The 14359-nt window shown below is 40.7% G+C and overlaps 2 protein-coding genes across 2 annotated transcripts; both read left to right on the forward strand.

Annotated features, from left to right (window-relative positions):
- The first annotated feature begins 707 nt into the window (after window positions 1-707).
- LOC119721778 (neuropeptides capa receptor-like) lies at window positions 708-1850 on the forward strand. Its single transcript, XM_038191737.1, has one exon. The coding sequence runs from the start codon at window positions 708-710 to the stop codon at window positions 1848-1850; it is 1143 nt and encodes a 380-aa protein (XP_038047665.1).
- Window positions 1851-7417: 5567 nt separating this feature from the next.
- LOC119722221 (delta-type opioid receptor-like) lies at window positions 7418-8560 on the forward strand. The gene has a single exon (XM_038192267.1). It carries the CDS (start codon window positions 7418-7420, stop codon window positions 8558-8560), a length of 1143 nt encoding a protein of 380 aa, XP_038048195.1.
- Window positions 8561-14359: the final 5799 nt, after the last annotated feature.

Raw genomic sequence — 14359 nt, forward strand, 5'->3', positions numbered from 1 at the left:
AAGGGCTGTTTCGGCCGGTTGCCGAAACAGCCAAAGAAAGGCTTTTTCGCAAATTGCAAAAAAGCCAAATATCGGACACAAAGCAAGGAACAGGGGACGGGAAACCGTTAATGAAATCTCAGTAAAGAAGTCTTTGTGACCCGGAATTGCCGCTTTAAAAAAAAACTATACATAAAACAGCAATTCCCACATTTGGGCAGAAGATGACACAATGACATTTCATTTGATTTCGGATAATCAGAGAAGCCCTGCTTGCAGAATATTGTCCAGCCCACTCGATATAATTATACAAGAACCTTCTCTGACACGGAAACCATTATTACGCTCACCGTTCCGCGATGGAAGATACGTCAAGGATGACAATGACTGCAATTAGTTAAATGCAAACAAGTACTCACCCGACAACAAATGCTGCAGGCTTTTTCACATGACATGCGATGCGAGGAGTTTATTAACAACGCCGTGAATTTAGACTCGAACTCAAAAACAAAACACACTGGGTGGCTCCAATCTTCATGCTAAACATGCAACTACATGTACTGTCAAGGAAGGGATTCTTTTAAATGTGAACAAGTCTCTATATCACACGAATGTGTAAAGATGCTAATTTTCCAGGATGCCTTTTGATGAGCTGGATTTCTGATAAGATAGATTGACGATCTTTCTAGAAGCTGTTCCTGTATAAACTACACGTACGTACAGCCATCATGGGAGCAGGTATAACATCAGGTGGGTGCAGTGAACAGGATACTGTCAATATCAGTCAGGAGGCAGTTTCTTCGTGGCTACACACTCACTTGGATGTCTGTGTTAGGGCCATCGTCGTACCTATAACCTGGTGCCTTGGTATTATCACTAACTTGACTTTTCTATTTGTCATTGTCCGCGTTCGCAAACTGAGATCAGATACCAACATATACTTGGCACACTTGTCACTTGCTGATCTTCTCTACTTGAGTCTGGGGTCCATATACGACATAAGGAGTTACACTGCATCCGTCGTGGCATTTCACGATCCCTTCGTGAATTCAGCCCAGTGTTTTAGTGTTTTCACCGTGGTAAATACTGGTTACTTTGCATCCATTGCTATAGTTACCATGGTATCGTTCGAGAGATTCCTCGCCCTGTGCCATCCCATTAAACATCTCAAAATCCGCGGACGAAGACGCACCCATAGAATGATTGCAATCTGCTGGCTGGTGGGATTCTTGATTTCCACTTCAACATCTCCGGGTATTCTAGTTCTCAACGTAGTCTGTCTCCAATGGCCCGATGTCGACGCCTTTCTGGACTACCCATCCAGCTATGCATACTGTGGTCCTGTGTCACCTCGGGTAAAGTACTTCATTCCACCCCTACTGAATCTTCCCTGGATCATGGCAATGGTAGCTAACGTTTTCATGTATGTAAGAATCTTACAAATGCTCAACAAACGCACCTCCAACAAAAACATGACAGTAAGGAAAGTTCATAATGCAACTCATATCCGAAGTCACGTTGCCAAAATGCTGGTCGCTAACGGCACCGTGTTCTTCTTATGCCAGGCCCCGTATCGCATCTTCAGCCTGTCTGGATGGATCTGCCTTCTGGCTCAGATTCCTGATCCATTTCGGGCTGGATTAGGATCAGGAACCATATGGATATCCGTTGTTCCCCAGAACATCAATGCAATGATTAATCCGTTGATCTACGGTACCGTGAACCCGGCGTACCGTTCTGCGATCAGAGTGGCGTTCAAGTGCAAAGGCCATGTAAGAAGGCGAAAAACATCTCTCTCTGCAATGCGTGCACCAGAAGTGAATAACACAACATCCTTAGCCATAGACGAGAGCATGGAAACTAGACTGTGATTTCTGAGGTCATTCATTGAAACATGAACATGTGCTACTGCGAAAAAACTTGTAAATTTCTAGGCCTAAGTACAAAATTAGGATTTTGGACTGCATGCCTACTAGACCACATCATGTATGGAGGAATTATCGTTATTGACGTAAACATATGAAAGGCATGAACAACTCGTAATTAAAATACACTGTGGTCGTTATTTACTGTACGTTACGTGCATTCACTGTATATTTAAACGGAGAATCTCGGTTCCCATAATTTTACATACAATTTTGGTGCAAATATTTTAGTAAGTAACATTATGTTACAGATAACGCCAAGTAGGTGTGCCAACATTAATAACTTTGTCCGTAAGTCAGAGGTTTGGGACTCAATTATTATTAGCCTTTGACTCAAGCTGAGTCTTTTGATATCGAGTCGAGTCGAGTCATTTGCTTACAGTGACTCGAGTCAAGTCGAGTCAGTTACTCGTTTACAGCTGTATGGTTGCTTACACAAAGTGTCATGCCGTTGTTAGGCAAAGCTAAGACGCAATAACAGAGCAATGATCATGCATCCCCGAAAACATGGCATTTTGAGCGTTGTGTTTCTCAGAAAATATGCTCAGTATGATTGGAATGTTAAAATAATAACGGAAGAAGAAATTCTAAACTTCGTGTCAGTGAAAAATCGCCGTCATCGATGCCGAAACGTCAATACTGGTAACTGTCAAAGCTGACCTTCAAGTCTGGAAGAAATCGTTCGATGACTTCCACAAGTGTATGTATTTAATCCAATTTCTAGGAATTTACCCAAGTTGTTATTTCACGAGTAGTTGAACACATATCATCTAAGTATATTCCGAATTTCAGCTTAATCTGTTGTTGCGGACGCTAGTGTTACACATGGAACCATCTCCAAGGAAAATTTCGAAGAGGAAAAACAATCCAACCCATGTGCATTGTTCAGCAAAGCGCAGTAGATGCTACGGCTGACCGCGATTTCGGCCCAGCATAATGATGAAAAGGGCATATTAGCACATTCATTAGCGTCACTCGGCGTGACATGGCGTGGGTCTTGGCATCGACCTATTAATGGAAGCCGGCAAAACGGGTGATATTTGTTAATTAACAACTCGTGGAGGAGGCTTTTATGCAATTGATTACTGCGCACCGTAATGGATATGAACCTCATTAATATTCGTGAGGCTTGAAAAGATTGATAGATATTGCACGCAGTATGCCAGTGTTACAATTTTTTAAATTTCACGTAGCGAGGCCTGTTTTTCCAATTTCAACGAAAAGTTATGAACACATACTTGGATCATTATAAGGGAAATAAATTTGCATGAAGATACAATTTTCCAAACTGGAGAAATTAAGTTTCAAAGGTTTGGCGCCCGCCAACGTAAACATGTGTGTACATGTAGTTTCATTCAAAATAAAGTGTTACGAAACTTTAGAAATCGCCCTTCGCAACCACATGGCTGTTTGGTCCGGTCAATTTACGAAAAAAAAAACAGGCCTTGACCTAGAACAAATTGCAATAGATTATTTTAACACACTCACACGAAGAAAAAAAATAACTGATTAACATACTGAAAATCTCATTGATCCTAAGGAGTGGAAAGGTGGTGTTACTGGCCTTTTCTTGACTGATTGTTCGCAACTCGTCAACGCGTAAACAGTGTTTGGACGGTACCATGTTTTATGCCGTTAGCGTCTATTGCACGTTAAGACGCGTCCTTTCACAACACGCAGGAAACGTCGCGAAACACGACTGATTCACAACAAACGGGTTTTTTTCATGTCCATACTACTGAAATTTCGGGAATTTTACCTTACCGGGAAGTTGCCGCGCAAACCATAGGTATTATTACATTCTGATTAAGAACAGATAATATTCCCGTCAAAGGCCTAAATATTAACCAAATCTCACACATTACAGCTTTCAATATAACCCTTAATACTTTTAGACAGCAAAAATAAACTCAGCAACACGTGAAATGATACTTTTCCAAGTTACTGTGGGTGCGTCGTCTGCTGCAGTCGCATGTGGCGGTAAATCCTGAGGGGTGCAACAGTGCAAACAATTCCCATAGCCACTAGTGCTAAATGCCCATACATTCAAAATACTTTTAAAAATACTCCGAACTCTCACAGGTATTTAAGCTGCACAGAAAAATGATGATCGACATGTCGTCTTTCAATTTCTTTTCATTTTTGGTGGGTTGACCATTGACTTTTCGAGGAATCCTCGCCAAAGGAAGACGACCTTTTTTTTTTCTCCAAAGCGGAACGGTAGCCATCTTGAAAAACGATCCCTCCAACATGGCAAAAATAGCGCCACTTTCGAGCCCAAATGTATCCAAATTGCTCAGAATTGGAAGCCCCGAGTCCGGGCCAGAGGTTCATTGCCATATCTCATCAATTCCCCAATGTTATGGCTCTCAGAAGTTATAGAATATTTTGAAGGTACATGTATAACTTTTATTCATCTCGGCGGTCGGGTTTAGGCCTATTTACAGGTGTGTACCCTGAGCATTAGCTGTATTTACAAGGTAAACATCGAAGAGTCACAAAACGAAGTAAGAAAGGGCGCCCTCCACAGTTCAGGTACAAAAAAACTCAACTTTGAATCTACAAAAGTGCTTGAAAGAAACACCTTTCCACTCCATAGAAAAAAAAATGTTATTTGTGCAGGTTTATTTTAAGATGACTGACGCTTGAATGGTTAATTTGTTCTAGGTCAAACCGTAAAGTGACCGGACTAGTTGGGACTCGAGTCGAGTTGAGTCACCAGAATTGTGACTCGAGTCGTTCGAGTCATTACGATCGAGTCCTGCACACGTGCGTGTCTAATCCTCTTGCTTCGGCTAAATCTTCAGCCATTAATGTTTAACTTTTAAGTTATGAAAATTATTTTAAACACAACGTGGAATCTAACCGTAGTCCCCCATACAGGGGTAAAAAATCTGTATCCAATAGCCGATATTTCCAGGAAAAAAACGTATTATGTGCCAAGTCATCTGATGTCTTTGAGCGGTGATTTCTGTTTAGTGTCTGTCCATATAATCTTGGATAAAGGATTTCCCTTTGACGAGATGATTTTAGGTGCACAGTGACATCCATCCAACGCAGGGGCGGATCTAGCTTTCAGGAAACGGGGGTGGGGTGGGGTAGGGGTTTGATATGATGGGAGGTGGGGTGAGTGAGGTTGTGTCGAAAGTATGGCCTTCAATCGGGGGGGGGGAGGGTTTTCAGGGAATGCCCCTGGGAAATGTGTCCTGCACTGAAAGGCAATTGGACAATTACGTTAGGAACTTGAGCATTCCTTAATTGTTTGGCTCTTTTTACTAGTATCACAGTCGGCAGCTGAACGGGGTGGGGCGTTGCGATCCCCAAACCCCCTACATCCGTGGCACTGCAACCCCTAGAATTGCACAAAAAGTAAAGGTATTACCGGCATATAATAGGGGAAGTGTACCGACCCTGCTGTCATTATAGTAAAGATGTTGACTGTCAATGGCTGGATTTAAACCGGCTCATATTTGTCTCCAAGCATAGTGGTTCTTCTTATAATGACCAAGTTAGGCCAGTAGCATCAGTTCACTTTCAACAGCTATTGAACGCTACACCCGCAGCTATTGAACACCACAACTATTGAACACTACATTCCCTGTTATAAATGTAATATCAGATTTTTAACTTTTGATAGACACCTAGAAAACTGGTTCCATACAAGTTCTACAAATCATGCACTGTATTTATATCCGAGACTCAAGCCCACATGCGACTGTAATCCCATAGGTTTTATTTCCCATTTTAACCGATATATAATCACAACACATGTAGTAAAATTTGAACATGACAGGTGATAAACCTGCAATAAAATTTAAAATTATAGAATTTGGAATCGTATTTGCTACAGAATTCAAATACTTTTTATGTCAGACACACCCTCGAATCATTTCTTATTATAATATCTCTGAGCAGCATACATGTACACATAATTAACAATAGAATTTGGATGCTGCAGTAAATGCAGCAATTTTCGCGCAGAAGTAATGAGGGTATATTCTGTATTATTAGTTTTGTTTATTCAAATATTTTAAAAAAATATAGTTTGCAAAGATTGGTGACCTAATAAACTAAAAAACTGATTTAATTTTTACAGTCCCCAGGATGGCGTTGGATAAAATTTCTCCTTAATAATTCTATGCCGCACTGAATTTTTACGCTAACACTTCTCATATCGAGAACAAAATGCGAAATTTTCGTTTCTTCTAGTAATGAAAATGATAATAATCAAAAGTAAAAATTCGCATAAATGTTATTCAAAATACAGTGTATGGTATTATATGTAGTTTATTAACGTTTTGTGTTAATTTTAGCGCGATTAATACTAATAATTGCAGCAGTTTTTGCACGGAAGTATTTGCTTTATATTTTCATGGTTGCCCAAACACAGCCTTGAAAAATGACTAGCAAATACTTGAAATCTAGGCATTTACTCCTTTTTATTCATACAAAATGAACACTTCTAGTCTAATAAAAGCTAACAAGTAAAAAGTAAATACTTTTAGCTTACAGCAAATGCTTTCCAGTAAAAGTATTTGCTTCATTTTTATTCATACAAATGCAAGTAAATGCTTAAAAATAGGTAGTAAAAAATTCAAGCTGGTCTAATTGTGTGCGAAGTATAAAGTCAATCGGATTGATTTTAGTGCCCAAAGTGCCGGTAACAAAAAAACGTGTACAAATGCTATGGGCAAAATGACTGTAAAAGAAGAAGAAAAAGAAAAAAAATCTTAACGAAAACAAAGGCTGTTTCGGCTGGTTGCCGAAATAGCCAAAAACAATCTTAACGAAAACAAAGGCTGTTTCGGCCGGTTGCCGAAACAGCCAAAGAAAGGCTTTTTCGCAAATTGCAAAAAAGCCAAATATCTGTTGACACACAAAGCAAGGAGCAGGGGACGGGAAAACGTTAATGAAATTTAAAGAAGCCTTTGTGACCCAGAATTGCCGCTTTTTAAAAAACTATACATAAAACAGCAATTCCCACATTTGGGACAGAAGATGAGACAAGGACATTTTATTTGATTTCGGATAATCAGAGAAGCCCCGCTTGCAGAATATTGTCCAGCCCACTCGATATAATTATACAAGAACCTTCTCTGACATGGAAACCGTAATTACGCTCACTGTTCCGCGATGGAATATACGTCAAAGATGACAGTGACTGCAATTAGTTAAAAGCAAGCAAGTACTCACCAGACAACAAATACTGCAGACTTTTCCACATGACAGGCGATGCAAGGAGTTTATTAACAACGCCGTGAATTTAGACTCGAACACAAAATAACGAGCAAACACACTGGGTGGCTCGAATCTTCATGCTCAACATGCAACTACATGTACTGTCAAAGAAGGGATTCTTTTAATGTCAACAAGTCTCTATATCAGAAGAATGTCGTGAGATGTTCATGTTCATGGATGCCTTTTGATGAGCTGCAAGATTTAATACTGATAAGATAGATTGACGATCTTTCTAGAAACTGTGCCTGTATAAACTACACGTACATACAACTATCATGGGAGCAGGAATAACATCAGGTCAGTGTAATGAACAGGATACTGTCAATATCAGTCAGGAGGCAGTTTCTTCGTGGCTACATACTCGCTTGGATATCTGTATTAAGGCCATCGTCGTACCTATCATCTGGTGCCTTGGTATCATCACTAACTTGACTTTTCTATTTGTCACTGTCCGCGTTCGCAAACTGAGATCAGATACCAACATATACTTGGCACACTTGTCACTTGCTGATCTTCTCTACTTGAGTCTGGAGTCCATATACGACATAAGGAGTTACACTGCATCCGTCGTGGCATTTCACGATCCCTTCGTGAATTCTGCCTCGTGTGTCAGCTTTTTCACCGTGATAAATACTGGCTACTTTGCATCCATTGCTTTAGTTACCATGGTATCGTTCGAGAGATTCCTCGCCCTGTGCCATCCCATCAAACATCTCAAAATCCGCGGACGAAGACGCACCCATAGAATGATTGCAATCTGCTGGCTGGTGGGATTACTGTTTTCCGCTTCAACAGTTCCGAGAGTTCTAGTTCTCAACGTAGTCTGCCTCCAATGGCCCAATGTCGACGCCTTTGTGGACTACCCATCCAGCCATGCATACTGTGGTCCTGTGTCACCTTGGTTAAACTACTTCATTCCGCCCCTACTGAATATTCCATGGATTATGGCAGTGGTGGCTAACGTTTTCATGTATGTACGAATCTTACAAATGCTCAACAAACGTCACTCAAACAAAAACATTACAGTAAAGAAAGACCATAATGCAACTCATATCCGAAGTCACGTTGCGAAAATGCTGGTCGCTAACGGCACTGTGTTCTTCTTATGCCAGGCCCCATATCGTATCTTCAGCCTGTCTGGATGGATCTGTCTTCTGGCTCAGATTCCAGATCCATTTCGGGCAGCATTAGGATCAGGAACCATATGGATATCCGTTGTTCCCCAGAACATCAATGCAATGATTAATCCGTTGATCTACGGTGCCGTGAACCCAGCGTACCGTTCTGCAATCAAAGTGGCGTTCAAGTGCAAAGGCCAAGCCAGCAGGCAAAATGCATCTCCCTCTGTAATACGTGCACCAGAAGTGAATAACACAACATCCTTAGCCATAGACGAGAACATCGAAACTAGACTGTGATTTCTGACGTCATTTATTGAAACAGCAACATGTGCTACTGCATGTGAACAAACTTGTAAATATCTAGGCCTCAGTACAAAATTAGGATTTTGGACTGCATGCCTACTAAACCACAACATTTAGTCGATTTGTGTATGGAGATTATTTTCGTTATTAACGTCTACATATGAAAGGTATGAATAACTCGTGATTCCAATACATGTAGTCCCCAAAGGTGAAGAATTTTACTGTAGCGTACTGTGGTCGTTATATAGTGTACTGTGATCGTTATATAGTACGTGCATTAAATGTATATTTAAACGGAGAATCTCGGTTCCCATAATTTTACATGCAATTTTGGTACAAATATTTTAGTACGTAACATAATGTTACAGGTAACGCCAAGTAGGTATGACAACATTAATAACTTTGTACCGTAAGTCAGAGGTTTGGGACTCGAGTATTCTTAGCCTTTGACTCAAGTTGAGTCTTTTGATATCGAGTCGAGTCGAGTCATTTGCTCTCAGTGACTCGAGTCAATTCGAGTCAGTTACCCGTTTACAGCCATATGGTTGCTAACACAAAGCGTCATGCCGTTGTTAGGCAAAGCTAATCCGAATACGTACTTAGACGCAATAACAGAGCAGTGCAATCATACCCCCCCCCCCCATATGGCATTTTGAGCGTTGTGTTTCTCAGAAAATATGCTCAGTATGATTGGAATGTTAAAATATAACAGAAGAAGAAATTCTAAACTTCGTGTCAGTGAAAATCGCCGTCATCGATGCCGAAACGTCAATACTGGTAACTGTCAAAGCTGACCTTCAAGTCTGAAAGAAATCGTTCGAAAACTTCCACAAATGTATGTATTTATTCCAATTTCTAGGAATTTACCCAAGTTGTTATTTCACGAGTAGTTGAACACTTACATCATCTAAGTATATTCCGAATTTCAGCTTAATCTGTTGTTGCGGACGCTAGTGTTACACATGGAACCATCTCCAAGGAAAATTTCGAAGCGGATAAAAAAAATCCTTCCCATGTGCATTGTTCAGGAAAGCGCAGTAAGTGCTACGGCTGACCGATTTCGGCCTGGCACGATGATGAAAAGGGCATATTTATTAGCATATTCATTAGCGTCACTCGACGTGACATGGCGTGGGTCTCGGCATCGACCAATCAATGGAAGTCGGCAAAAAGGGTGATATTTGTTAATTAACAACTCGTGAAGGAGGCTTTGATGCAATTGATTACTGCGCACCGTAATGGATAGGAACCTCATTAATATTCGTGAGGCTTGAAAAGATTGATAGATATTGCACACACCATGCCAGTGTTACAAGTTTTAAAATTTCACGTAGCGAGGCCTATTTTTCCAATTTCAACGAAAAGTAATGAACATATCTGACACAGCGACTTTTAGTACATACTTGTATCATTATAAGGGAAATAAACCCTAAAAGTTGCATGAAGAAACAATCTTCCAAACTGGAGAAATTAAGTTTCAAAGATTTGGCGCCCGCCAACGTGAACATGTGTGTGTACATGTAGTTTCATTCAAAATAAAGTGTAACGAAACCTTTAGAAATCGCCCTTCGCAACCACATGGCTGTTTAATTAGGCCGGTCAATTTACGACAAAAAAGGCCTTGACGTAGAACAAATTGCAGAAGATTATTTTAACACACTCACACGAAGAAAAAAGCCACTGATTAACAGACTAAAAATCTCATTGAATCTAAGGAGTGAAAAGGTGGTGTTACTCGCCTTTTCCTGACTGTTTGCAACTCGTCAACGCGTAAACTGTCGTTTGGACGGTGCCATGTTTTATGCCGTGAGCGTCTGTTGCTCGTCAAACGTAAATTGACCGGACTAGCTAGTTGGGACTCAAGTCATTGCCATTGTAGTGACATGTATATAATTAATTGTTTGTACTTACATCTCCAGCAGGCGTTCCATACAAACAAGTATGTTAATAAGTTTCGGTTGCCATAGGCACCAGAGTTGTGACATGAATGTGACCTCTTACTTATCGTTTTCATTCTGCTTTGTTCAAGTTTTATTCCAACGTTGAAAGTTTCCTCAAAAATGTTATTCAGTCATTGTGTGTTTAAGCCTACTGACGTTCCAGAAGTTTGTTAATCATTGGATATAGCAGGTGCATGACGCACTTGTGAGTTTTGAGAGCATTAAAACTTGTGAACAACCAACATTTTGTGTGCCGTTTTTCACGATATTCAAGAACAGACACGAGGCTTCATAAACAGTGGTAGTAGAACTCATTTCGGGAGAAAACACACATCGCTACACCATCGAGTCATTACAAGTTTGCCTAAAGGATGATAACACCACACAAGTCATGCTTAATTCCTCGCGAAAAAATCCTTGGATGATAATAACAACGTTAAAAATACAAATTATTTTGAACAATGTGACACTAGATGGCACATAAGTCAAGAAAATGAAACCGTGGCGATTAGTTTTTCAATTCGCAGGCGATTCATAATAAATGCAGTGCGCCACCAAGAGTTTGCCATAGAGAGTCCATTTTTTTTTTTAAGTTTACGGTCGACACAACATTGCCCATTCGAATGAGTGTCGGAAGATAACTTGAGCTAATTTGTTACAGATTGGAGCATATCGTTCTGCCGGCTTACAAAAAACACCATATTGATGAAAAGAACAGAAAAGGGGAAACAGATACTCGAATCGTACGCTTACGAAACTACTGACCGAAAAAAACGAACAATTTCAAATGTCCCGCGCTGCGAATTTGTCGACTCTCTCCCACAATGCACTGAGAAAAATGAACTCTCCTTGGCAAACTCTTGGTGGCGCACTGCATTGTGAATCGCCCGAATTAGAATGTAAGTAATTCATTGGTCCTTATTAGCTTTTATCGTTCAAATGCCTGACAGACATTTACTGCGTGTACATGTATTGTGAGTTTTGAGAGCATTAAAACTTGTGAACAACCAACATTTACTGCGTGTACATATATTGTTAATGTATGAGTTTCAGAAACCGGATTTACAATATCTTGGGATGAAATACACCAAACTAACCTCGCCCCCATGACGTTCGAACAGTGCGCTACCATGCCCTCCCGCTATGCTAGCCAACAGTTTGTAAACCAGAAAAGAAAAAAAAAGCAATCTTGGGTCTATGATATGCCAACAGTGCATATTCGGCGATCATGCAAAACAAGACTGCGTCTTGACCTCGATATTCTGACCATTGAGCGGGCGCCTTCTAAATCAGGTTTTCAGTAAGCCGTTGTTGTATAAAAAAAACATGGCTTCCAAATTAACCAATCAACAGCTTATGTAGTCCATATATCTGATCGAAATGCCGTCAAAGTTTCTAAAGTGGAATCCGATGGGCTGGCGCGCAGGGTCGCATCATAATATGCACGTTAGATATATCATATACGCTCTACCGAGTCCTGCACACGTGCGTGTCTAATCCTCTTGCTTCGGCTAAATCTTTAGCCAGTAATGTTCAACTTTAAGTTATGGAAATTATTCTAAACACAACGTGGAATATAACCGTATTAGTCCCCCCATACGGGGGTAAAAAATCTCCTGCATCCAATAGCCGATATTTCCAGAAAAAAAACGTATTATGTGCCAAGTGGTCTGATGTCTTTGAGCGGTGATTTCTGTTTGGTGTCTATCCATATGATCTTGGAATAAAGGATTTCCCTTTGACGAGATGATTTTAGGTGCACAGTGTCATTCATCCAACGCAGGGGCGGATCTAGCTTTCAGGAAACGGGGGTGGGGTGGGGGTAGGGGTTGATATGATGGGAGGTGGGGGGGGGGTGAGTGAGGTTGTGTCGAAAGTACGACCTCCTATCGGAGGGGTTGGGGTGGGGGTTTCCAGGAATTCCCCTGGAAATGTGTCCTGCATTGAAAGGCAATTTGTGAATTAAGTAATTAACTTTATTGTTTGCCTCCTTTTACTAGTATCACAGTCGGCAGCTGAACGAGGTGGGGGCGTTGCGATCCCCAAACCCCCTACATCCGCGGCACTGCAACCCCCAGAATTGCACAAAAAGAAAAGGTAATCAGCATAGTAGAATAGGGGAAGTGTAAACGACCCTGCAGTCACTACATAGTAAAGATGTGGACGGTCAATGGCTGGATTTGAACCAGCTCACATCTGTCTCCAAGCAAAGTGGTTCTTCCTAATGACAAAGTTGGTCCGTAGCATCAATTCACTTTCAACAGCTATTGAACACTACACCCGCAGCTATTGACCACTACATTCCCTCTTATACATGTATTAACAGATTTGTTTTTCCTAATGATAAAAACCTAGAAACTGGGTCAATACAAATTCTACAAATCATGCACTGTTTTTATACCCGAGACTCAAGCACACATGCAACTGTAATTCCAGAGGTTTTATTTCCTATTTTAACCGATATATAATCACAACACATTTAGTAAAATTTGAACATGACAGGTGATAAACCTGTAATAAAATCTAAAATTATAGAATTTGCTAAAATTCAATTACTTTTCATTTCAGACACATCCTCGAATCATTTCTTACTAGTAACATTTCTCTGAGCAGCATACACATAACTAACAATAGAATTTGGATTAAAATGTAAACTCAGTTTAACTCCTCATACATGTTGGTACTGTGATGGGTTCGTCAAATTGGCAAACGAATTAAAACAGTTTAGGCCAATAACAAAAGAATGTCAACAAATACCAAAAACCCCGTAATATACACCATTTGCATTCGTCGTAATTTAATGAAACGGGCCTAGTACTTTATAACAGACATTGCTCCACTAATCTGCTCAATGGTTTGTCTCCATTGGTGAAGGAAACTAAAATAAATATCGTTTTCAAAACCGTCTCAGTGCCCGTATGCCGAGTCTGTCGGGCATGCCTGTGCCGGGGTCTACCCGATGTTCCCCAATACCTATGTTCTCGAATACCAAGGGTTCGACCTTAACTATTTTTCTCACTAGCCAGCCGGGCTACTGAAACAGACTCTTTACCAGCCCGCGGGCCTTTTCACTTGCCCACAAGTTTTTCTTTAACAGAGGTCTCATAAACAACAATGTGCATACATGTGAAACGTGTATCCTAAGGCAATCTTGTCAGTGTTTCTAATAAACAAATCTAATTTGATGCAGGTTTGCTTTCTGAATTTAATAATTTATTTCTTCCTGTCCTTTCATCTTTGCCGAAGCCCAATATTATTGACTTGCCAGCCGGGCTACTTAAAATGATAGTTTGACTAGCCCGCCGCTGTTTTGACTAGCATTTGCATAGCGGGCTACCGCTAATGTCGATATTACCCTGTGAATACCGATGTTCCCGAAATCCTTAGGATTAGGGTTTGGGCTAGGGTTAGGGAACATCGGTATTTGGAACAAAGGTATTGGTGAACATAGGCATGCACCCCCTGTGCCGGCTGTATCGTTGACAAATTCAAACATTAGGCCATCGGCTTCGGTCCAAAAAATAGGGCCACCGGTATCGGATGTTCCAAAGAAGCAAAGCTCGTAGAGATTTTTGGCAAAGTATGCACATTTAGAGTTGGAAAATGTGTGATAGCTTTGCAGTGTAAGCGGTGGCAACTTTGAATGTTATTCTTCACAATGGCCGCCAATATGCTTGTTGTTGCAACAAGCATGTTTTTGGCAACCACTTTTTTAAAGAAAAGCTGCCGCCGCTGCAATGTTATCACATTTTTTCCAAATACAGGGGTGAATACCTCGCCCAATATCACAATGAGCATTATTCCCCTCATTTGATATCGACCAAACCACCGAGCTACCCCTACATGTACCTCG

This window comes from Patiria miniata, unplaced genomic scaffold, assembly GCF_015706575.1.
Source record: "Patiria miniata isolate m_02_andy unplaced genomic scaffold, ASM1570657v1 HiC_scaffold_14, whole genome shotgun sequence".
NCBI classification, from domain to species: Eukaryota; Metazoa; Echinodermata; class Asteroidea; order Valvatida; family Asterinidae; genus Patiria; species Patiria miniata.

Bases quoted from the DNA above. Each gene is read 5' to 3' on its own strand.
- LOC119721778 (XM_038191737.1), top strand. From the start codon at position 708: ATGGGAGCAGGTATAACATCAGGTGGGTGCAGTGAACAGGATACTGTC.
- LOC119722221 (XM_038192267.1), top strand. From the start codon at position 7,418: ATGGGAGCAGGAATAACATCAGGTCAGTGTAATGAACAGGATACTGTC.